A 25,210-nucleotide genomic window follows, 5' to 3' on the forward strand; every position below is an offset into this window, starting at 1 on the left:
CCACTTCTTGTGAAACTCTAGCATCATTGTTTTGCACATATTTCCTTGTTTCCAAATTTTCATGTTTGAAAGGGAGTGAAAAATCACAGTAGGTTCAGAGACATAATTATTTTTGGAAATGTCACCTGTACCTTGTGACTATTTTGACCTTTGTAAATATACTACAATGGCACTGCAAGTCCTGAATAAAATACAGCAGGTATAGTAACACAAAGTAGATACTTATTGGCTGAGATATAGTCAATGTGAATAAACAAGCACTGGAACAGGGGCCTGGAATGGTTGTATGTTCTTTTTCATTGAAGATATCAAATCTTCCACTGACTGAGGTCCTGAGCAACCTGATCTAACTTTGGAGTTAACCTCACCTGGGACCAGGTGGCTGGACTAGATGACACCCCACCAAAAACCCCTTCCAACCTAAATTATTCTGTGAAGAGAGGCGCCTATTTCTGAACCACACAAACAGTGACTGTTACACACCATCTGCTAGTGAACAGAGGCACCGTGCACTGCACAGCCAGGCTGCCACGAGAGGGAGGAAATGCTGGGTTTTGAGCAAGGCACAGCAGAAGCCTGGTAGGGCTCCCCCGTGGGTGTAGCTGAGCTGACAGCCCGTGCACAGCCCTTGCATCTCACAAAGTGGCAGTTCCCAAATGCCTGCTGTGTGTGCAGCCTGGGACACGAGCTAAAGAAGCACAGGAGGTTTCTTGGTTGCTGCTGTGATGCCAAGCAGCTCCAGTGCCAAGCTTTAGCTCTGGATCCAGCACAGTGGAATGTGGATTTCGACTCGGCTGTATTATCTGAAGAAGGTAACTGCTCCAAGGAGCCTCTAGATAAACAAAAGAAAAGCTATAAATCTTATTTCAGCTTCCACTTCTCGGCTCTTCTCAGTCAGCATGGGAAAAAGTGCTGTGGGTTTTGTATTTCAAATGTTTAAACAGGGATGCTAATATACCATATTCTTAATTTTGTGTAGTGCTTGCAATACTCCTTCAATTTTCAAGTACTGATCTCTGAATTATGATTTAATGATGAGTCTTTTTTATACCTAAACTGTTTCAAAGGCAAATGAGTCTTACTGTCAAAGTATAAAGAATATTTTGCATGAAACTGAGAAGATACTTTGATATAGCAAATCGATAGAAAATTCTTGTAGCTACAAAGAACTGCACAGAAAGGGGATTTGGTAATGTATAGATGAAAATAATTTATTTTAGCAGTCAAACCACTGGAAGAAAACTTAGTTCCTGCTGAAAAATCTTCCTGAAAATTGCTGTTGAATTTAGGAAAAAATTGTGAATATTTGGGCCAAAATCTACAGTGTGTATCAGTTTTTATAGTTTCAGAACAGTTTTATTGTGTGAAAAACATTTGCTACTTTCCCATTAAGCAGTTTGAACTGACATATTATACCAACTTCATTATTTATATGTGGCCAGAGCAGATAATAGGCTATAAAATCGTAGTTTTTCCTTTAGAGTCCTTTTGTCAGGATGTGGCAGAGCTCTAGAGATTCCGGCTGCAGATCTATCCTGTATTTTGGCTTGAGGAATTTGCAACCAAAACATGCCTGCAGAAACTAATTTGCCTTTGTGGTACTAGCTTGTCAGAGTTCTTCTGCTTGGGCAGTTTTTTGACCTTGTCTTTTTAACATTCTGCATGCTGACCTGTCACAAACAAATGTAACATTTTCTAGATTAGAGATACAAAGACTTTTTTCCCCTGTGGTAACAAAATCTGCATTTGTGGTAAAAGGGTAAGTCTGTATTTGTGCTTTGACATTTGAGGGAAATCTCTATGGTTGCCACAGAGCAGAAAAGGAACAGCTTCTGATTGCTCTCTAAACTTTATGGGTTTGTAGAAGTGCTGTGCCTCTAAAGTTTTTGGGTCTCACAATGCATGTGTATTTCTGATGCATATTTATGGAAGAAAAACTTCTAAGACTGTACTGCTATTGGAGGAAGGGTTTTGAGGATGGTTTTTTTTCTAGCAATTACTGTTCCTCTCACCCCATCTGATGTTCTGTGTGTTTTAAGACAGTTTACTCAGAAGCAGCTCACTTCTCAACTTTCTCAGAAAACAGTTTCGGTGCTCACTTCAGTGTGAGATTTACCACAGAAAGAGAACAAGCAAGTTAGCATAATGAAAAAAACTGTCTTCTTCTGCTGTTTTGGAAGTTGTTTTCGAGAGCTGTGAGGCCAGGGTGTAGCAGACTCAGCCTGCCAGACTGAGCAGTTGGTTCTCTTCAGCACTGAGCTGGTGGCAGCAGCAGAGTTTTAGGACAGGTCATATATGCAAGACCACAATAGCAAGAGACCCTAAAATCTTTTGGAAGACTGTAGCAGTTTCAGTTTCCAATGCTATCTTCCCTTCTGTTTACTATTATTTCTTTGTTTTTTTCTTTCCTCCTCCAGAGTTCACAGTGACCTTATCAGAAGGAGGGGCATTCAGCTCTGCCTGCACTGTTAAACCTACAGTCTCTGCAGACTGGAAATTTTGCTGTTTCATTGTCATCAGTGAACAATTGTGGTATCCCTGTGCTCTAGCACTTTTTCCACTGGAAAATGGAAATGAAGAGAAATATGGCAAAGTTGTTGTGGCTGCTGATGTCCTTTTCTGATATTGTGCCATTCAGCTGTGAGAAATCAATGAGAGAAAGAGCTATTGAGCTGATGCAAGATGCACGTTTGATTGATGGGTATATAAAATATGTTCAACTAAACCCTCTTTGTGAGTCTGACAAGTGAGGAGGAAATGCTGAAGTGTCAGATTAGCAGAGACATGGGCTGTTATGTGCACACAGCACTCAGCTACCGTTGCAGTGATACATTGGGAAGGAATTTTTGTTCAGAGGGTATTTAATGCAGGATTGTGTTATCCTAAACAGCATTTGATTTTCTGGCCAGGTGTCACGGTTTAACCCCAGCTGGCAACTGAGCCCCACACAGCCCTTGCTCACTTGTCCCTCTGGTGGGATGAGGGAGAGCATCAGAAGAGTGAGAAAACTCATGAGTTGAGACACAGACAACTTAATAAGGAAAGCTATGCACAAACAAAGCAAGACAAGGAATTAATTCACTGCTTCCTATGACTAAGGCATTCAGCCATCCCCAGGAAGCAGGGCTCCATCACACATAACATTTTCTTAGAAAGATAAACATCAGGATTATGAATGCCCCCTGCCTTCCTTCTTCTCCCAAACTTTATATGCTGGGTATATGGTCTGGGATATCCTTTGGCCAGCTGGGGTCAGCTGTCTCAGCTGTGTCCACTCCCAACTTATTGTACACCCCCAACCTGCTCACTGGTGGCATGGGGTGAGAAGCACAAAAGAAGAGAGATTTTTAGGCATCTATTGCTAGAAGGATTATTGGCAATTAACGGCCTAAGGGACTTCAAACAATGGAAGAAATTACACTTGGGTTAGAAAGGGAACAACTTATTTCTATTACAATCCCTGTTTGTTTTCCATTCTAGCCACAATGACTTTGTACTGCAGCTGAGAATCCTTTACCAAAATAGACTCAGCAGAGTCAACTTAAGGGAACTCAACATGACCCACACAAACCTTGTGAAACTTCAGGCTGGTTATGTGGGAGCTCAGGTATGTACTGCTGTGGTGGTGGGGCTCAGAATATATTTCTACACTTGCTTCCTTCCTAGCCCTGATTTTGGTTCTTTATGTTGGAAAAGAAAAAATAATAGAACTGAAAAGCCACAGAAACTCTTTCACGACAGTTGTGTTTCAAATGTTTGGGTTTTATAATTCAGGTACTCTTAGTCAAAACAGCAGCATTTGTTTTGTGATATATAAATTAAAGGAAGCTTATATTTGCTTTCCTGCATGTACTGTGGAGTAGCTGAGTGCATCAGGAGGCCTTAGTCATGTCTGGAGTGGGTGCTCTTGCCTTGTATCATAACTCTTTCTTTGGGGAAAAAGCTTTCTTTGGGGAGTGGCAACTCCCTTGTAAACTGCAGGAAGTTGTTTTGGTCTGTGCTCCTGAACTATAAGCAAACGGAAGTCCAAGTCAAAACACAAATTATCTGTTTTACTTGTCAATGTCTCTTTCAGTTTTGGTCAGTGTATGTTCTTTGCAGCGCTCAGAACAAGGATGCTGTGCGCCTGACCTTAGAGCAAATCGATGTTGTCAAGAGGATGTGTAACAGCTATGAAGAGCTGGAGCTTGTGATGACTTCCCAAGGTGATGGTCCTCCTTAAAAAAGGAATTTTTAAAAATGTGATTGCAGGAGGTGTGTACAGAGAGATGCAAGCAGATGAGTTGTCCTGCTTTAAAGAGTAACTTCAACATTTCTTCTGAACCGCAGCCACTGACTGTGCACAGGCCTGGTCCACTGCAGTCATGAGAAAATTTGCCATATAAACATGTACTCTGTAAGCTCCAATTCTATGAAAATGTCTTTATTATTGCTTGCAATTTACACAGACAATTGCTGCTTGGGAGTGCTGGCTTCTTATCTGTCATGGAATTACTTTGGAATAATCTCCCTCTGTGTTTTCCAGGTATCTCTGACAGTAGAGGGATTGCATGTTTGATTGGAATAGAAGGTGGCCACTCCATTGACAGCAGCTTGGCAGCACTGAGGATGTACTATGACTTGGGTGTTCGTTACATGACTCTAACACACTCCTGCAACACCCCTTGGTAACCAGTGTGCACATTTTTTTGTGGCTGTCTAATGCAAAGGAGTGGCAGCTGCATGATGGGAGAACTATGGATCCAGACACAAACTTATCCTGTGAAAGACTTTGAACCAAGTCAAGGTGATAGGTTTTGGGAGTAAATAATTTTCCATGTATACGGTAGGAGACTCCATCCATTATGTAGTGCCTGTTATAATTTGGACACTTGACAATCTGATTTTCTTAAATTCCTTCACAAAAATCAACATTAGGGAACCTGAAAGCAGTTATGAACATAAAAAGCCCTGCCTGAACAAGATACCTATTACGTAGCTCATTATCCCCACATTTGGCTATGACATTGTAGTAATTTTTGTTGTGTGTAGTGTAAGAGATTTCAGCTGCTGATACTGTATTCTCCAGAATAATAAGATGTTTCTTCTCCCTCACTCCCCTTTTTAAGGTCTGAATCATCATCTAAAGGAATACACAACTTTTATCCTAATGTTATTGGTCTGACTGCATTTGGCCAAGTAAGGACCTCTTTCAAATGTTAATCTGGGCAATCTGTCATGCAACTAACAACTTCTGGCCTTATCTTCTCAAAAGCATTGACATTAAAATTGACATTAAAAATTAATTTCTGGAAGTTCTTGACAGTTAGGAGGTGATCATCAAATTCCCTGCGATGTTTCTTAGGGTAAAAGAAGTGTTAGATTTTTTTTACAATTACTTTAATACAGATTAGATGTATGAATTCATATGCGCAAGCAATAAGATGTGAATAACATTTCCAATTACTTATTTTAGATTGCCTAAGTTTTCTAAGTTGTGAGCATGTGGTGGCATGCTGGCTAATTTTGAGTGAATAAATCACTAATGAATTAATAGGTACACAGCAACAAATACAGGCACAGCACGTTTATGACTAGCTGGCAGCTGCAGAATTAATCTGTTTCCATATACCAACTAAACAGCTTCCTTTCAGGAAACTTAATACTGACACTGTTGTCTGTACATTTGTTTTAGGAAGTGGTAAAGGAGATGAATCGCCTGGGTATGCTGATAGATTTATCTCACACCTCCTACTCCACTGTGAAAGCTGCACTCAATATCTCAAAAGCACCAGTAATTTTCAGCCACTCAGCAGCATTTTCTCTTTGTAATCACTCAAGAAATGTTCCTGATGATATCCTCCAGCAACTGGTGAGTGATATGGTTCTTGGGTTTGCTTTTGGAGGAAGGAATTTCTTGGTTCTGCTTCTTGGGGGTTTTGGTTTTTGTTTTAATGGCAATGTTTGCATGGGCTACAGCAAACGTGCATTCAGATCATGATGTTTACTTTCCACCTCCTCATCCCTGAATTTGATTTAGAAGCAGATCTTTGAGCAGCAGCTTACAATTGCTTCTGAGGCATTTTCTTTGGGTTGTGTTTAGCCTTTGACTGCAAAAATGAAGTATTTGCAAATACTTTGAAATTCTGGTTGAGTTTGTTTGACATAGTCACTGCACTTCTGCTGATTCAGTCTACGTGAAAGTAAAATGAACCCAGGGGAAAGAACAGGGAGGCAAAAACTCATGTTGCCATCTGAACTTTGACTTAGTGTTGCTGTTCTCACTGGTGGATGGGTGTAGAAGACTCTATACAAGATGCCCATGAAGTTTGCAGGGCATGAGTGTTCACTCATCACTTGTCTCTTCATATCTTTCAGAAAAAGAACAAGGGAATTATCATGGTGACTTTCAATGCAGATGTACTGGCCTGTGGCAGAAAAGTTGTTAATATTTCTACCCTTGCAGGTTTGATGTTTATATACTGTAGTTTTTATGGGTTCTACAAATTTGTATAAATTCTGTGAATATCCTGGGGCATGCATCATTTCCAAGGCTGTGTAAATTACCCTGCTTGTTTATTCCATCCACACCTTAGCCCAGCTCTAGGTACTTTCTGAGCTAATACTCATTAAACAATAACAAGAGGTACAAGGTGTGTGTGTAGCTGGAGGACAGGACGGTCACAAACAGAGCCAGCAACCATTAATCCCAAAGTAGTTGTTACTTTCTGGAAAACACCTTAAGCCTATGCAATTAACAGTGGGAAACATAGGTAAGTAATGGATAATGAAAATTCTATTGGTATAATTGGGCTGCTTGTTAGGAATGAATGTGCTGTGATGATCATGTCTCTTTCCTCATTTGCATTTCATCAGTGTAGTTGTTGTTTTGAAGGTTGCTGTCTGCTGGAGTGTCTTTGGACTTTTTAAAAAAGGATTTGATCAGGAATCCATGATTAAGGAGAGCTGTTGCCCAGTGCCAATATGTGTGAACTGTAATATTTTTTTTTTGCTAGGTGCTTAGATATTATCTTGATATTTTCTTTCAGATCATTTTGACCATATAAAGGAAATTGCAGGCTCAGAATCTATAGGAATTGGTGGTGACTATGATGGAGTGGAACAGTGAGTAAAGTTGTACAAACATTGATATCTGCTCCTTAAATTATGTGGGTTTTTGTTCATTTAAGGGAAAAAAAGAAGGCAGACTAAAAAAACTGGTATCAGATTATCTTGTAATGAGACTAACCCAAGTTTTATCAAAGAGGGGCACAATGATTTCTTTTTAGAACTGCATGAAGCAGTGCCACAAATGGATCCTCATGCCCTGTGAACTCTGAAGCCATGTGTTCTAGGTGGTGGTTTGGGCATACAAGACCAGTGATAGGAGCTGTTTTTCTCCAAAAGCCACCCATGAATGACAGAAAAGCTGCCTCAACCTTTATATGGTAAATGGTTCAGTCTAAAGAGGTGCTGCAAAACTCTTTCCTCCACTATCCTTGGGGAAAGGACTAAGAGCTAGGATGCTGTGAAACCCCTCCTGCTTTTGGGAAGTGTTTGAGGCAAGCAGAGCCTGGTGAGCAGCCTTCCACAAAACCTCTCCTCACTCCTGGGCTTCTGCAGTTACAGCACAGGAAACAAATGCAGATTGGGTGGCATTTGCTGCTGTACCCTTAACCTTTTTTTCATTTTTATTTTTCTGTTAAATCATTATCTCATTCTTCTTTTTTCTTTTTCTCCTGGAGTCAAGCCTGCTTGGGAATGAAAGTCAGAGTCAGGCCCCCATCTGTAAAGTACAAACACAAACCCATTGTGTCAGCTCCCATGATATCATAGTTCTAAAACGATAATGTTCAAAATAAAAACACAGTTTGCAACAAAAGGGCACATTTTATCATGAATTTTCTCAAAGAACATCAGTTAAATTAGTGGTGGAGTTGTTAAGGCCCTAATTCCTGCTAGTACTGCTAGAGATTTTTTGAGATATGCTTATCACCATACCTTCATGGAACAGAAAAGTAATAAAAATATTAGTTATCTCAAAACAACCTCAAAGTCTTGTGGAAATACAATTTAAAATAGCTGTTTAATGCAGGTTTTGCAGCTTTTTATTTCTAGATTCTTTTTATTCTGACAAGAATTAGCACAAGGCATAGATCAGTTTTGCTTTTTGTAATTCCTTTGGTAGAGGGCTCTGAATAGGTTTCTTTCCATTACTCGAACAATTGGCTTAATTCAAACTAATATTATTATTCTAATTGGGATTTTGTTTGAAAATAGTTCGTAAACAACAGAGTTCACAAAATTGCCAGCGACTCCAGAGCTCATCATGTGTTTGTAGGTTTCCTTTTGTCCTCAGTTACATGAGTGGCTTGCCGCAACTTCATCTGTGATGCAGCTGTTTCCTCTTACTCTGAAGGCCTGATGGAAAGTGTGCATTGCCAAATACATGAATTTCTGGTTATTTTTTCCCTTTTGTTCTTATATCCTTCCATGCTGTTGTTTTGCCTCTATTGAAGTTCATCTTCATTCCAGTTGTGTTCTGTTTATTGGGTCCTATGTGAAGAAAAACACTTTTGTTGTGTCTCAGTCCTGTTTCTGTTTGTCAGCTGAATTCTCAAAGGAAGAATTGGGTCCAAAGTCAGCTCACTACAAAAGTCAATATGTGCAAAAGACTAATTAAAACCCTTTTTCTCCAGTTTGTTAGTGATGTGTGTTGAATGCTCTTGTGTGACTCTTGCCAACAGCTTTCCAGAGGGATTGGAAGATGTCTCTAAATACCCTTCTTTGATAGAAGAACTTCTTAGAAGAGGATGGAATGAAACTGAACTGAAAGGAGTCTTAAGGGAGAACTTTCTCCGTGTCTTCAGGGAAGTAGAAAATGTAAGATTTAAATCCAAACTAAATCTTGATTCTTACCAAGAGGGAAAGAGGAACTGTTGGTGTTTTGTTGTTTATTTTTTGGGTGTTTTTTTTTTTTTTTTTTCCCATTTTATGTGTTTTGTTTTGGAGGGGTTTTTTGTTCAGTGAGAGAGATACGAGGGAATGTAAGCACCTAATTCAGTAAATCCAAACCCTGGGAAAGAAACCAAGATGGCAAGAGAGCGTTAGCAGCATAAAGGAAAATGAGAGAGAGCAGACAAAGCTTTTTGGAAGTTTTTCTCTCTGCAGTAATCTGATAAGCACACATCAGTGACTTCAAAATGGAATCACTTCATGGTTTGGAGAAGCTGCGGATGTACCAGCATCACAGTCTGGCTGTGTTCGCTGGGGCAGGAAGGAATGTTGATTCCTGCAAATCAATTTAATTCTTGTCATGGGATTGGGCTGCTGTTCAAAAGGCTTCTGCCATGTCCATGTCACTAACAAGCCATAAACATAACAACTATATCCCAATGAGCTTTAAGTAGAAATGGTAGAAGTTAATCCAGAAGGATGAGGGAGGAGAGGAGGGAAGGAGACTGGATAAGAGTAGGGCCCCCTCAATGGTAACTTTACAAATGCCTCTGCTGAAACTTCCAGACTGCTTGCCTCCTACTTTTATTGACAGGGGTAGGTAAGTAGATTTTACACAAAAAGCCTTATAGACAACAGATATTTCACAGTGACCTTTCTTCCACTTGTCTTTTTCGGGCATGTTGGATGAACTGAAATGAGGGAAATTTGAACTATTCCAGTTAACCTGCCAAAATATCTCCATAATGCTGACCTCCTTGTGTGGCAGAATGACATTATGAAGAGGCTCAAATTCACCACTCCTAACCAATCTGTGGGATTTAGTAATGTTTTTTTCCCTTCTAAATTAGAGACATTGAAGCTCTGTCCTGAGACAGTGAGCTCCTTTCAGGGAAGAAGGTTCATGAGTTTGTTTGCTCCATATGTAGAGAGAGCCAAGACAAAGAAGAGCCAGACCTGTGACTCTTGCCTGTAATGTGCTGAATTCTGGGAAGCGCTTCATAGGAATGCAAACAGCAGAATAATGACATTGATTTCCTCACACTCAGATGTGGTTTTGCAATACAGTTTGAGTTGGGTAACTTGAAACAGCATTGAATTTGCTAGCTGCATAAAGCTTTTTGCTGTTGTGCCAGTCTGGCTTTCAGGGACGACCTTTTGAATTTTTGTAGGTGCGGAACACTTTTGGAGTAATGGACGTAGGTGAAAGTGAAATTCTGCAAGAAGCACAAAATTCCTGTCGCCTAGACCTGCGTAAGCCTCAGCCTCAGCCATCCAGGTCCTTTGGATTTCCTTCTGTGGCACAACCTTTCAGTCTGACACTTGTATCATGTTTAATGCTGTGTTATGTATCATAGGATCTATAGGGTCTAGAGATTTATGGAATATTCTGCAATGCAACTACTTATCTTTCTGTGATTTGTTAATGGAAGACTATAATCAATTTTAAACATAATTTTTATAAATTCATCTTCATACTTGAAAAATCAAGTAAATTATAAATGATGTAGCAAAAGTGTTTAGAATTTGAAGTGATAAATTCTGTATCACCTCGGCTGGACCAGGACCAACATTGTTAATGGAAAATAGTCACATTTAAAGAATAAATTCTGTAAGACTTGATGCATGGTTTTGGTACCCATATTGTGGTATAAATACTGAAATCCAGAACCACCAGTTTCACACAGGAAACTAGAGATTGATTAAGATATCTGTGCCAAGTAGTTTTCAAATATTACTTTTTGTTAAATCATAAAACTTCCATCAATAGTTGATGGCTTACTCATCAGAGATGGGAGAAGACCATCCCTGCCATATGGAGAAGAGTGCTTTTTTGGTTTGCTTGGGGTTTTGCTTTGCTTTTTAAGATGACAAGATGAGTGACAAGCTTATTCCAGTTTGAACTGCATGCCTATAACTAGCTTTAGAGACTCATCCTGCAGTACTAAACTCTTATTTTTGAACCCTGACCAGAACAGTGGGCAACTGGACAATTACTGGAGGGTGGAGGTAGATCTCTTACGTTCAGGTGCAGGCAACACTGTGGATACTTTTCTGTAATTTGAGGACAGCTGTTTGCAGCATTTTCATGATGATGGGAGCAAGAACAACAAGAGGGTCATGGAAATATTTTTGACATTTAAACAATTATCAATAACGTATTTTATTATTTCATTTCTATTCTAGCTGGCTAAAGTCAGACCATGGCCAGTGGAGTCATACTGTCTAACCATGAGATTAGACAGAAATCTTTTTATTATAAATCTGCTGTTTTGGCCTTTGGAATACATTTTGAAATACACAAGGTATGCAGGGTTAGAAACTCCTGTTGCAGAGAAGAGCATATATTGAAATAGGCCTGCTCTTTGTAGGCTCAAAACTGACATTTTAGTCAAATATACTGAGATTTAACATGAAATTATAAGATGGCAGCACCACATGTTTGTATGGTCAGTTCCCAGTGCTTGCTGGTAAATTCTTTCCCATGATTCTTGCTGTTAATGGTAATTTTGTAATACCAATTTTTATTTACTCATATGACATCTATAGAATTTAGACTTAGTGTAGAATAAAAGCCCTGTAACTGATCTAAGGAAAGCATTTGTAAACACACAAAGTGTTTAACAACAAGAGAAGGCTGAGCATGAACAGGATGAAAAAACAGCACATTAGTTTTTTTTCTAGAGGAATTAGAGACTGTTCCTACCATCCATTTCTGTGCTCTTTGTACAAGTAGGGTTTCTGGAAGGACCTTGTTCTTTTATAGCTTCAAAATTAAGCTTCATTAATCTTTCTGATAAGATGATCTCCTTGATAAATATATTCTAATTGTACTTCTGTATGTTACCAAATTCTTTACAAATCATGTGGAACAATCTAGCTGCACACAAGTCAACTTTAAAAGAATAGTTTCTCAATAAATACTCATCCTGGATATGCACGTAGAAAGGTGAATTACTGATTCAGAAGTCTGGCCTCCCTGGTATTGCTTGACTGTAATAAGAACATGTTTTACTGGTAAAATGATTAATTCTAATTCCCATCAGTACTTCTTCTAATAGGTTCATAAGCCATTGGAACACTTCCATACATGGTCTCTCTTCTCAGAACTAGGGCTCTGATATGCTCCATTACACAAAATGTAAGATGTTTCTTTTTTCCTTCCAGCTGTTTTCTTCATACTGTTCTGTCACTTTACCGCCTGCTAATTTTCATTTTTTACCTTCCCATACTACAGCATGGACTAAAAATATATATTCCTTTTCTTAAAGGTACATAAAATACTTTTCCATGACTTCTTGTGTATAATGTACTGTATATTGTACTTGTTTGTTGACTCTTTGTGCAACGAGTAATTTGTAACCTTGCGGCAAAACAGAGACATGAAATATCAATACAATATTTTTTAAAGTTGTGTAAGGACACTGGTGTAATCTCACAGAACAGTGTAGATGTTCAGAGGCCCATGAGACCCTGAAAGAACCTTGCACCCCTGTGGCAGAAATAAGGCCAGAGTAACATGAGGACTCTGGGTCAATAACAAAGGGAAGGGTTGCCCTTCAAGCCCCTGCTTGAAATTCAAGTAGGTTTAATCCTGGATGTAGGCAGTCAGCCTCATCTAAATTCAGATACTGCTAAACCCATCCAAGCAAGTGCCCATGGGAAGGGATCAGTCACTGCAGTGAGTCCATGAGGGCAGTGGTACCTGCAGCAAGTCCCTGCTCAAGCTGCCAAGGCACGGAGAACAAGGCAAAAGGGGCTGCCTGCATCAGGGTTGGCATAACCTCTGCCTCACAGCACTCCTCACACATGTGTTGTGATCTAAAAGTCCCTTTTCCATTACCAGTTACAATGTCAATTCAGAATGCTTCAAATAAGCTGATTGTGAGAAACAAAATCAGAAGGCAAAACCAGCAGACGGAATCTTGTGCACTGATTATCCATGTTATCTAGCTTATTTAATAGATGAACCTAATTTATTTTTCTTAAATGATCAAAACCACACAACTTGAAACATGGTAGGAAGGCATCTTATTAGAAATTAATTTCAAAAGTAAAACCATGTAAGATACAGCTATGACTGCTCCCAGAAAAACTAGTGACCCTTCACTCTGGTGCTAGTGTCTCCAGCCCTGACAGCAACTTGTAGTCTTCACAACTTTGCATTTGTAACAACTCAAGCACAAAATGATTGTACTCTGTTTTCTGCCTCCCAATGGGAGGGTGATTCATGCTGCAATTGAATGCCTTTGCCCTGCCCCAATTAATAACAGCCATTTGCATTGGTAATTTGAATGCATTCAAGTTCAGCTGACAGATTCTATTATGGCTGCTGGTATCAGTGAAGTACCAGAAGTACCAGATGTAATTGAGATACAAACTTTGTAATAAGCTCTGTTGGCTGCCAAATGAAAAAATGCAAGTCATTCTAAATAATGAGTTGTGCTAACATGAATTCTGAAAATATTTATTCATATTTCTGTAAATCTCAAAATCTATGTACTATGAAGCATCTTAGGCTGATTTTCAAAAGGCCCAAAGTTGAAGGCATCTTAAACAATGAAAGGCTCATGCTTTTATGTACGTGATATGAGCAGCCAAGAACTACAGGGAAAATACTGATGCAGACTATTGATTTGGTTCTAAAAGGCTGGTGCCAGGGCCCTTCCCCCAGTACTATTCTTTTCCTGACTAATGGACTGTAGCATCCACAGAAATAAATAACTTCACTTCTGAGTTGTCTCACTCGGGCAAGTGGTGATGCTAGAAACCAAACCTCCAAAGTCTGCTGCTGGTGTGACACACATGACAGTTCTGCCACCTAAAATCTGAGTAGTTCAGCTCCTGTACCAAACTTCCCCCCAGCAGGTGACTTGTCTGGGCCATGGAAGGACTCCTGCATGTTCTACATTGGATACAAACTACTCAGCTCTGCTTAACACCTACATTCCTTCTTGCATGTCATTGAGTTGCTCAAGCAACATGCCAGCATATTTCTGTTTCAAGCTCAGCAAACACTGTGCATTAAGTCTAACCACCCATATGCATATGAGCTCATTAACTTTGTTTGATTGCACACCTAAGGTTCAGTGGGTATCTGCCCCACAGAACCAACTTTGCCAAGCCAGCTGTTGCATCCTCCAGCTGTGGAGTGAGGAGCAGTGCCCCAGCAGCTCATGCCAGAGCCAGCTGTGGCTGTGCTCTGCTCTGTCCCCGGCTGCGGGTTGTGTCCCCCGCTCCTGGAGACAGCACTGGTGTTTGTCTAAGCTGGTTCAGCCAGCTGAAAACTTTTTCTCCTTCAAGGGATGAGTTTCCTGCTGATGGTGTCAGTGATTGGGTTAACCATGCTCATTGTTTGGGGTGGGGAGGAGTGAAAAGCAGAGTGAGACTGCAGAAACTTGGATTTCTTCCATTTCCTATTGAAAGGAGCAGTTCTGTTTGCTCTTCTCTGGATTTATACATATGGAAATGATCAAATTGCTTCAAATTCTGAAAACATAACATGTTTAAACTACAAAAGAATTAAATAACCAGAAGATTCTTCCCACTAATAGTGGCTTTTATTTGCTCTTAATATTTGTTGGATTTAATTTCCAGACCCAGAGCAGTATTTTAGTTGATCTTCTTGAACCATTTCCAGGGCAGACTGTGGTCCTGGATAACCCTATTTGGACTGTTCTGGAAGGCTTGATTCAGTGGTTCAAGAATCATCTTTTTCCTTTTTTTATTTTTTTTTTTTTTAATCTGGTCTTCATTTTTTGTTCTGCTATCTTACCTAGAAGCCTTACAACTACATAAGACAATTTGACATGGGAATGTCAAATATTTGCTGGTATTATAATTATCTTTTTTTTTAATCTTCTGACACCAGCGAAGTGGAAAAAGTTCCTCACTAACCTTCACATTTATTTATAACTCCATTATGACTTTTTTTTTTTTTTTTTTTTGCAAACAAAAGCAACAACAAACCCTTTCCAAAAACTTGACCTCAGAAAGGTATTGGACTTGGTTCAGCTGCTTCTCTGTCATGAGACAACAAATAGTGGAGGGGAAAAAAAATTTCAAGCTAAGTAAACAAATTCAGCATTTATCTTACCAGAAAAATGTTGCTGCTTCTAATTAAGACTCTGGCACTAACAATAAGAACTCAAACGAGAGGGCACTTAATTCTGATCTTTTGCTGTTGCTTCTCCCCAGATTGTTTTTTAAATTCCCTTAAGATGATTCTTTCCTCTGTATAATTTCCTCTGAAGCCCTTTCTCAGCACTTGGCCTATCTGTTTTCATAAAACATTTCTTTTGTCGATTTTGCAATTAAAGGAAGATATAAAGCCCATGAAACAAGGATTCAAGTTCCCCTGAGAAACAGGGGAACTGAGAAACAAAATAAAGATCAAACTAATTGAGATTAAAAATTAAGCTAACACAAGTTTCATCACACAAATCAAAAGAAGGTCCCTTTAGCCTGGAATACAAACATTTGAAAAAAGTTTAATACAGCTTTGGATTTGGATTAATCTTCCTGAGTTTCCTCCTGTAAACTCAGCATCTCAAGAATCTTGTCTAGGCCTGTGCTCAGTTTCCTCTCTGAGCCCTTCATTAAAAATTAAACAGACCATGACAAATTTACCCATGCTAAAAATGTAACTGATCTGAAAATTGATCCACAGAGTAGTATTTTTTTTCCAGCATCTTAATTCTACACTAAAAATTACTGCCATGTTTAACAAGTTTGCTGTAGAAAACCTTGATGTAGTTGTTCTTTTTTGAATGTGCAGAACCTGGGTAGGAAAGAAATGATATCTCAAAGACTAAGCAACTTTTCAGTTTCTAAAGATGAGATCAAAGTTTCTTTGTAGAAATAGCTATTCCATGCATCAAATACAGTTATAAATAATTTTACAAGTGAAGCAGAAGTTCCTTAAAGTAAATAAACTTTGAAGGTAAGTGGCACCATAGTGTCCTCTTGTGGTCTTTTAATGTTTAAGCTGTGATATGTTTTCTAGCAGAATAGCAAAATTTCCAGTTGTCTTTAGCAGAAGAGCTCCTGTCTTGCAACAGTGTGGCCTTTCCTTTTCTCCTGGAAATGGCCTGTGGAGGATTGCACACTGCATCTCCTACAAGCATTTATTACATGGATGCTCCTCTCGTGGTGCTCTCCAAAGGATCTCTTCCAGCCACTGCCTGTCCTTGCCACGGGCACTGGGTGCTGCTCTTTGTGAGTGGGACACCTTTACAGCCAGGCTGCCATTCCAGCCTGCTTTGTCCACAAGGCTGGTGTGATCCTCGCACGTGGAGAAGCAGGAATGTGCTGAAAACCAAAGTTCACTCTGGTGAAATGCTGGCCATGAACTGGCAGAGTCCCTGCCAAGCTTGATGCCCTGGGAAACTATGCCTTGGCAGAGGTGAATTTTGTTTTGTTATTTTATTTCTGATGGTCAGCTCTTGCCCATTTGTCACCCAGGTTCCACTCTAGTGGGAAAAATCTTTCAAACCAATAAATAACAGTTACAGACTCCCTGATGTGTTAGGGGCAACATAATTTTAGAGATTAATTAAAAAAAATTATCTGAATTGCAATGTAATGACTTATTTCTACAGATGATACTTTTCACTTGGTCTTGATTCTCCCATTTAGAAAAAACAAAATTATAGAGAATTAGATATCTCTCCAAGAAATTCAGGAAGAGTGAAAGATAAGAAAAGCTGTTCTCAAAAAGAGTTTCAGATGCTGTGTTGATCCTTTAAACAAATGGGAAATCACTTGCTTTGATAAGGAATTGAAATGATGCTGCTTTTTGTTGTTTGATTGAGGTTAACGTCACATGTTGCAAGTCTGGAAGTTAACAACACTACAGAGCTTGTACCATGGTGTGCACCACACCCCTTGTGAGGGCTGAACCCTTGGAATGCTCACAAATCCTGATGGCAATTCTGTCCTGGGGGAACCTCTGAGTGCAGGCTGCAGGGAAGGGATGAATCCCCCTGCACACGGAGCCAAGCCTGCCTGGGAGCTGGGGATGTGTGCACCCCTGTCTCACGCTGGGCTGTAAAAGCCAAGCTCCTTTTTCAGTGCTGCAGAGGTGGGCACCTGCAGTAAGAAGTGTTCAAGGCAAACTTGACCTCACTTGCCTGCCCTGAGGATTTCTATCAGGCTCCACAGCAGTTGACTGAACTACCCTTCTGGCAGACTCAGAGTTTCTCACACAGCCTTTGAGTTGAAAACACAGTTTCTACTGTGGAGGGGCACTGACCTTTCAGCTGGAAGCTTTACCTGCTTAAGGTAGTTCACAAATATCCAGTGACTTACTAATGAAGAGCTGAACTGTGCCTTTGATGACAGGATTTGTAGTTAGGACCAATTTAAAAGCAGTTCCTGGCTGTGTATCAGAGGGGAGGCAATGGATTTGCTGATCTTCAGGCTGCTGATTTCACTGATGCTGTAAATGTAAACTAGACTACTGAAAATACAGACCTTTTCTATTCTAATAAGCCTTCTAATAATCTAATAAGATTCTGCAGAGCTGAACTCATTGTTTTTTGCTGTAAAACCACCAGGCTTTTTTCTTAGAAGTGCAGTTTTTCTCATTGATATTGGAGTGGGATGTGTAAAAAGATTAAAAAAGAGAGGAAATTAAAATTATTGTCTCTGCTTTTTGTTTTTGCCGATTAGTCTGTACCAATATGAAACCATAATCCCTAAAAATTCTATTTAGATTTGTAAAAACCAGGTAATTTTCACCCCTTTTATTTAATGAGAAGACAGCAATGTTGTTTCAGGTAAACACTGTAGTATTGTAGATCATCCAGTTTCATTCCAGCATCATATTCACAGCAGACAACTTTTGATGGCCACTCATACCATTCAGAGTAACTTATTATCCTCTGAAAAAAAATAAAATTAACCACCCAGGTTGAAATTCTGTTCTCTTACAAACCAGATGCTAAACAAAGTTGATCTGGGTAGATAACTTCTCAGCTCTACATATGGTCTTTCTGCAAGTCAGTAAGGAACCCTTGTCCTTAGACAAAAGAAATATTTTTGCTTCAATAGACTTGAATGGTTTCCTAGGGCTCAATTCTCTGCTAAGGCATTTGGATATAGCTTCCATTCCAGAGAAGGGAGTTGCTGGTATATGTGCCTGAGCCTACATTTTTTTTAACTTTTTCTGCTCATGGGTTACAATTTTGGTACCACTGATTCTATGATATTAAAATGTTTTGTGATGGCATAGATGCAGTTTTGGTGCCTAAAGAGTGGTGTCTCCTTGCCACATCTGCTTTCAAAAGTGCCATGAGAGGGAAGCACCCACTTTAATGCTTCTTCCTGAGTAATCACAACTCCAAAAACATTAACTTTGGAGACTTATTTCTTGCATTCCCTGTCTTCTTTTTCTAGGCCAGCTTACTTAGAGCAGACACTTTCACTCAGAACTTTATAAAGTGGAACAGAGGAAAGAAGACTGAACATGAACAAACATGCTTAATGGGGAATTAGCATCTTGCCCTTTTCTATATAAAATTATTTGTCCCCTTTTCTATATAAAATTATTTGTCCCCTATCAATTAATATTCCTGTTTTCTTGGTGGGGTTTATCTTTGTCCCCTATCAATTAATATTCCTGTTTTCTTGGTGGGGTTTATCTTGTTAGGTCAAACTTTTTATGAACACTAATGAAATGTCATTCAACCATAGAGGGTAAACCAGAAAATGCTACTTTTTGGCCCATTGTTTTGCTTTCCTTTGGGCAATAAAATTATTGCTTGCTCAGAGAAATTGCAAGTAAAACTTTATAGATCTCAGGGGAGCATATTTACAAACATGCTCATTTTAGGGTTACTGGAAAAAAAAAATCTCACCCTAAATCTTCAAGTAACTAGCAGTTTTCAAAAGAGGAAATTATGTTCTTTTTTTCCCATCTCCTCCAGAAGAGATAAGGCTGTTTACAAAGATACACATGGCCACATGAACATCCTTGTTGTTTCCTCCAACAGAGCTAAGTGTCAAAAGTAAAATGTAGGTTATATGAAAGCACAGGAGTTTTAGAAGTCTTTCCACCTGTCTGATCAATACCAAGAGGTGGAATTACTCTGACTTGCCCCAGAGGTGGTCCACCAGCAACCTTGTGCTAAGTGAACTGAGAGACTTGTACCCCCCTGGCAGCAGTCACTCCACAGCATGGATCCTTCATGTTCATTTCAAACCCCAACTAATTAAAAGTAGACTTATTAGTCAGTTCTTGTGAACAAAGCATTCTCCCTCATGTTTATCTCTCTCCCGCTCATTACAAATTTTTCTTCCTCTCAGTGACCTGGGGGGTGCTTTGTCAGAAAGGCAGGACATATTCAGAAAGCCGGGGTAAGGTGGGAGCACAGGAAAGGTCCAGCCTTAGCCCCTTCCCCTGCTCTAAGCTCTGCATCCTCCTGCAGACTCCTGTGTGATCCAAAGACAAATCTTACATCTGTGCTGGAATGTCTTGTCACTGTACACCCATTTCTTGATTAGGGAGTATTTTAGTCTACAGAAATCTACAATTAGTATGAATTGACAGTCCACAGTAAAACAAACTGTTTTCCAGAGTTTTTTTCTCATGATTACACAACACATTAAAAAGAGATCCTTCTACTGTCAAGGCCAGCTTTCAAATGCAGACAATAAATGGCATTATCACCTATTAATTCAAGTTTAAACGCCACGTGAAGGCTACCATACGCGAAATGAAGGCCAAGATACCCGCTGCTGGCGCCAGCTTCTACAAATGTGAAGGCAATATCTAATTTTGCTCACTCGGGGGGAAGAGGCGGGGTGGCTGGCATGCCCTGAGCTTCATGGAGGGGATGTCACGGCTCTGCCTCCGGAGTGGGACCGAACAATGGTGTGCCCGGCTCCGCAGCCCCTGTGTGAGCGCCAGCGCCACAGTCCATCCGTCTGCTGCCTTAGCAACTGGCTGCTTAGCATAGAGCTACCAACACCCTCGGCCGCGGCCCGCATGCAAATCCCCGCGGGCAGCGCTCCCCGCACGCCTTCGGCGCTGCCATGTTCCCCGTTTCCCGTGGGCTTGCTCCGCTCGCCGCGTCCCTGCCGGCGGTTTCGTGTCGCTGGAGCCAGAGCGAGCTCAAGGGAAAGCGCGGCGCTGCCACCGCAGGCACAGGAAGCGGGGACAGCGGCACATCGCCCGGCACCGGCACACAGCCGGCTCTCGGGGTGCCGCTGCTCCGCCAGCCCCACGAGGGGCTGGAGCGGGCTGCTGGGAGCTGTGATATCCCTAACTAGCACTCTGGCTGCCCGGCCCGGCGGGGCTCTCGGGTCCCCTGCCCGCGCTCACTTGCTGATGCTTGCCCGCACCACCCCGTCCCTCCGGGCGTTCCGGGACCACCCGGCTCCATCCCCGCCGCCGCTCTCCGCGCATCGCTCCCGCCTAGCAAATGGCGGCGGCGGCAGCAGGGGAGACAGCCGGGGCCACGATGGAGGGGAAATTTCCTCCCCGAGGCGGCCCGGCAGCGCCCGCAAGGGAGGGCGGCGGGCGGAGGGCGCCCGCCCCGCCCCGCCCCGCTCCCGCCGCCCCCGGGCCCGGCTCCTGTCACGATGAATGCGGGAGGAAGGCTCCCCCTTCCCCTCGCCGGCCTCGCCGCCTCCGGCCCCTCCTCCGCGCCCCCGCTGCTGAGCGCGGCCGCCCGGCGGAGCGACCCCCGCCCCCGCGCCCGGTGCTCGCCCGGCGGCCCCGGGGGCGGCGGGATCGGCGGGAGCCGGGGCCACGATGGAGGGGAAATTTCCTCCCCGAGGCGGCCCGGCAGCGCCCGCAAGGGAGGGCGGCGGGCGGAGGGCGCCCGCCCCGCCCCGCCCCCCCCGCGCCCGGTGCTCGCCCGGCGGCCCCGGGGGCGGCGGGATCGGCGGGATCCGCACCGCCCCGGCGCTCGCACTGGAATGGGTGGAGTTGAGGAGCGCGGTTTCCTGAGAGGAAGTGACCGCACGGGGCAGGAATGCGCCGCCGGCTCCGCGCCGCGTCCCGCCTGCCTCGCCGCGGTGCCGCGGGGAGCCCTCTCCGCCCCGCCAGCCATGCCGCACTTCACCGTGGTGCCGGTGGAGGACAAGCCCCGCGCCGAGTACGACAGCGTAGAAGGGCTCAGCTGGGTGGACTACCGGGAGCCGGCCGCGGCGCCCGCCCCCGGCGATTCCTACGACACTGTCAGCTCCGACGGTGAGCGGGCACGGCCGGGGCGGGGGGCGGCGGTGCCCGCGCTCCGGGGGCTGGGGGAGCCCGGCTCCCCGCCCCGCCGCCGCCGGCTGCGGCAGAGACAAAGGCGGGGGTGCCGGCGGTGACTGCCGGGCTGCTCGGGGCGCCGCGCCCGGGGGAGGAGCCCCCCGGGTGCGCCGGGCAGGCGGCGGCTCCGCTGTTGCCACGGCCGGGACGCGGAGCCCGGCGCGCCGGGGCTCGGGGCAGCCCGCAGGGCCGGGCAGGGCCGGGCAGGGCCGAGCGGTGGCAGCGCTGCCCGCCCGGCGCAGCCGGGGATGCCCTGGACGCGGGGTTCCCCGGAGGCTGCCCGGGGTTCCCTCCGCCCCCCAGCCGCTGGTGATAGCCCGGAGTGCGGCGGGGAGCGGGGCTGGCCCGGGGTATAGCTCTTATCGGTGCTCCCACAGGCTGCCTTCTCCAGAGGTGATAAGAGTACGGGGAGATAGGCTCAGATGTTTTCAGCGCTCCACTGCCAAAATAAACGGGTGATAGAGAATGCAGTTAAATTAGCCGAATTTAACGGTGTCTGCTTTACTTGTTTATATCATCTTAAAAACCGCGGCTGCCCAGCAAGGTCTCTCTCCCGCAAACCGGGCCCTTGAATACTACAGCAAGTGCTTTGTGCCTGTGTGGCTCTCTCAAGTGCTCCTGCCAGGCAGAGCTGCTTTTTCTTAGGGGTTAATTTATTCCAATTACAGAAGAAGATCACGTAAGTAGGAGGGGATTTTGGGTGGTGAGAAGAACATTCTTTAACTAGGCAGCTGATATGAGTGCTCTGCCTGTCTTGGTGTTTTGCTGTGACTTATAAATCACTAAATACAGTGAGTGTTTCTAGTGGGAATGTGAAGGACGCTTGGATTTGGGCAGTAGTGTAGTCCTGGTACAAGGTTGTTCTAGCTCTTTGTGCAATCTGTTCCTTTTTTTTTTTTTTTTTTTCCTGCCTTGGTTATGTTTAGCTTTCTGTAACCTTTAGGAAGAGGATCTTCCCATAGGCTCATCTGGTGAATCTGACTTACCCTCTGTGAATCATGAGTGACTCTAGGCAACAAAAGAAAAAGCAGTAACCACCTGACCTGATCTTCCTTGCCCGTGCAGTCAAACTTCTCAGACTGCAAATGTTACTGAATGTACAGTAATCCCTGAAGGGAGCCTGCACTGCTCAGGCCTGTGCTTAAGGAAGGCAACAGGGTTGTTTTGCTGAGTGATACTCAACTGTCATAAGAACAAAGTTCAGTTCCTGCCTTGTTAACTTGCTCATTTCTCTGAGAATATGCTTTTCAATCTCCAGTACGTGTGCATTGCGTGTTTATTTCTTTCTTTGTATCATTTTCAAGGAAATTTTAGATTTTGAATACCAAGTAGCTTATGTAGCCCCAATGCCCGTTCTTTCCATGCCTAGTGTGGGTGTTTTAGGGTGATGAAAGGGAGGTGCTTTTCCCAAGCTGTCTATTACTACAGACAGTTTGAGGCACTAGCCCTAAAGGCTGTGCAGGGCCTTTAATTTGTTTTGTAAAATAGGGCTGTTTTACTCTCAGGCTACTTACCTTATAGTCCCTGTGTGTATGAAAGTAACAGGTATTTTTTACCCATCTCAGCAGGTCGAGGTGGACACCTCGTGGAGTGCTTTTTCCAGTAACTAGCTTTGGCCATGGGTTGGTAAGTGTGGCTTGTGGAAGCTGCTGCCATGGTGGATAAAGGAAGGCCAACTCAAACCATCTCCTATTTAGGTGTGAGGCTGCCTGTAGGATGTGTGCAACCAGCACACTTCAGGGTACCCACTCAGCTCCTGTCACAGTCCATCAGTCACTGGCAGGCTGTGGCCTCTAACGTGCTGCTGTCCCAGCTGCAGTGCACAACCATGCTGCTGGAAGTTAGCTGAGTCTTTCTATTTTAAAGCTGATAAATATCTAGTAATTTCTCTACTAATATATGGTAGCTAGTTCTGTTTTTGTTTGAACTCTAACTGCCTTCCATTTTTTTAATTTACTTTCACAGTAATTAAGTATTGTTTCATATCCTCGGGGTGTATGTATAAAGATATGTGTCTTGCCTACCTGTCCTGACAAGCATGTTCTTCCTTACTAGCCTTTTCTGTTTTTCTCGAGGTTTCTTGGGTTTGTAGCTCTGTAGAGGGGAATCTGAATTCAGTCTTGTGTTATTCTTTTCGGTTTTGGTGCTGGTTTCTACATCCTGTGCAGTTACCCTGGCCTCTCACACAGGAGGTGTTGATGATATGACGCAGCAGAGGTGGCAGCTCCTGCTGAAGGCAGAATATCTCAGAGCTGTTCAGCACTGGCTGGAGCCTGCAGACTGGAGGCAAGAGGGTGACCCTGCAGAGCCTTCTGTAGCAGCTGATTACAGGGCTCATGGAGGGATTTGTTGGTGTTGGGGATGCCCCTGATTCAAGATAAGATAAACTGTTTGACTTGAGTGCGGAGTTCAAGTTGTAGGTTGTGGCCTTCTGGAAGTGCACACAGTTGATTCTGACACATGGATGCACACAGAGCTGCCTGAGCAGTGCCCATGCTCCAGGCTGTCTGTGCCATCAAGTAGCCCCACTACAGGCAGGGTGAGAAACTGATTGCAGTTGTTCTGGTGAACCTTCTGCTGGGAAGACTTTATTTTCTCAGCTTGCTGTTCGGAGCCTGATTTCAAGGCTTGTTGGGATTGCTCAGTTTGGTTGGATTGGTTGAGGTGACTCAGTAAGGACGTGGCCCTTCCAGAGCGTGGCCGTGGCACTGTCGCCGTTTATAGCTGCTCTGTAACAGTCTGCAGGGTAGTGCCTGTGTTGTGCAGTACTCCTTGCACAGTATTTTAGGCTGTTGCTTATGATTCTGGTGGATTCTTTTTTTGGTTTGATCTTTTTACCGCTGCCTTCATTTGTCATATCTCTGGTTTTGAAGGCTTTTTTTTTTCCCCCTGAATTTTGCTTTTTTTAGGACATCAAGTTTCACATCTGCAGATGTGAAACTGTTCTGCAACAGAATTTCTTGTCAAACATTTCCATAAGAAGACATTAGTCAATGTGCAATAATTTAGCCTTGTCAGATAGTTCCAGTGCTTGCTTATGAATAAAATGAGCCTTTTATTTCTAAGTAGGTTCCACTGGCTGCCACTGCTTGTAATAGACTTTGACATCTTTCATTTAGTAAAAGAAGTACAAAGAATTATCCTGTGATCCTATGATAAACATGTGAGCCCTTCTTTATGGATCGTCAGGGATGAGAAATGTGAATTTGGCATCCCCTCTGTCTTTGAAATAAAGCCAGCATATTAGGTTGGGTACACAGGGCAAAAAGAGGGACATTGGGGTCTGAAAGTGTTTAAAATACCAAATACACTTTGCTTTAATAGAAATCTCGGCTCCACAGTCATTGTGCACCCAGTTAACCAAAGTGTGGCAATATCATGTGTCCTGTGGGAAGTTATTTATCTTCCCTTGACTTTTGTGTGGAAATGAGACACTAATCAGCTTGGTGTCACTAGCTAGCTTTGGTCAGCTGCCACCCTTGGTTTTGCCAAGGAATTGCTCTGCTTATGTTGCAGTTATCACATGGCTTCCTCCCAAGCCCAGAGTTCTCTAACCAGGCTTGAGACCTTTACCTCGAGCTTACATTCTGTGTCAGTGTGTTCAGTGTTCTTGTGCAGCAGCAGATTGTACTGCTCATTTGCAGTGAGCTGCTTTGGAAAATGTGGGTAAAGTCCTGGTGTGATAGCAGTGTGCTTTTACTTTAAACTTCCTGGTTCACTGCTTTAACGTGTGGTAACTTACTAGTAAAGATTTTCAGTCTTTTGCAAGACTTGAAACTTGAAAGCTCACACGAAATGTGTCTGAAGATACTTTTAATGGGGGCACATAAATCATTCAAAAATTCTTCTTCAAAGTGCCTAATTCTTACATGTAGGTGTGTTTTGGCCAAGTTCAGAGATAAGATAAAATTAGTCATGTAATAAATTAGACAGTAGGGTTAAATAGGATGACAAAAACATGTCCAAATTTCATTTAAGTTATCTTAAGAACTTCTGCTGGCAGCAGTGTGGTTA

At 42.9% G+C, this 25,210-nt stretch overlaps 2 protein-coding genes across 8 annotated transcripts in view; both read left to right on the forward strand.

Moving 5' to 3' along the window:
- The first annotated feature begins 3,593 nt into the window (after positions 1-3,593).
- LOC121348856 (dipeptidase 2-like) lies at positions 3,594-10,610 on the forward strand. Its single transcript, XM_041458813.1, has 9 exons — positions 3,594-3,607; positions 4,102-4,205; positions 4,526-4,667; positions 5,109-5,178; positions 5,675-5,851; positions 6,358-6,445; positions 7,029-7,104; positions 8,727-8,862; positions 10,107-10,610. Exons 1-9 carry the CDS (start codon positions 3,594-3,596, stop codon positions 10,290-10,292), a joined length of 993 nt encoding a protein of 330 aa, XP_041314747.1. The 3' UTR covers positions 10,293-10,610.
- Positions 10,611-20,844: 10,234 nt separating this feature from the next.
- SLC12A4 (solute carrier family 12 member 4) overlaps positions 20,845-25,210 on the forward strand; it is a 47,065-nt gene continuing 42,699 nt past the window's right edge. For 3 of the 7 annotated variants that reach the window (XR_005954408.1, XM_041458599.1, XM_041458598.1), the window contains exon 1: positions 20,845-21,133. Coding sequence is in view for 2 of the 7 variants with exons in the window: in XM_041458599.1 (XP_041314533.1) it covers positions 20,860-21,133 (274 nt within the window). In the remaining 5 variants the exon portion in view is untranslated. Of the gene's footprint in view, positions 21,134-21,599; positions 21,876-22,761; positions 22,823-25,210 lie in introns of those variants that run through there. The other 4 variants (XM_041458600.1, XM_041458602.1, XM_041458601.1 and 1 more) reach the window with 4 other exon arrangements.

Source organism: Pyrgilauda ruficollis, unplaced genomic scaffold, assembly GCF_017590135.1.
Source record: "Pyrgilauda ruficollis isolate IOZ18807 unplaced genomic scaffold, ASM1759013v1 scaffold13, whole genome shotgun sequence".
NCBI classification, from domain to species: Eukaryota; Metazoa; Chordata; class Aves; order Passeriformes; family Passeridae; genus Pyrgilauda; species Pyrgilauda ruficollis.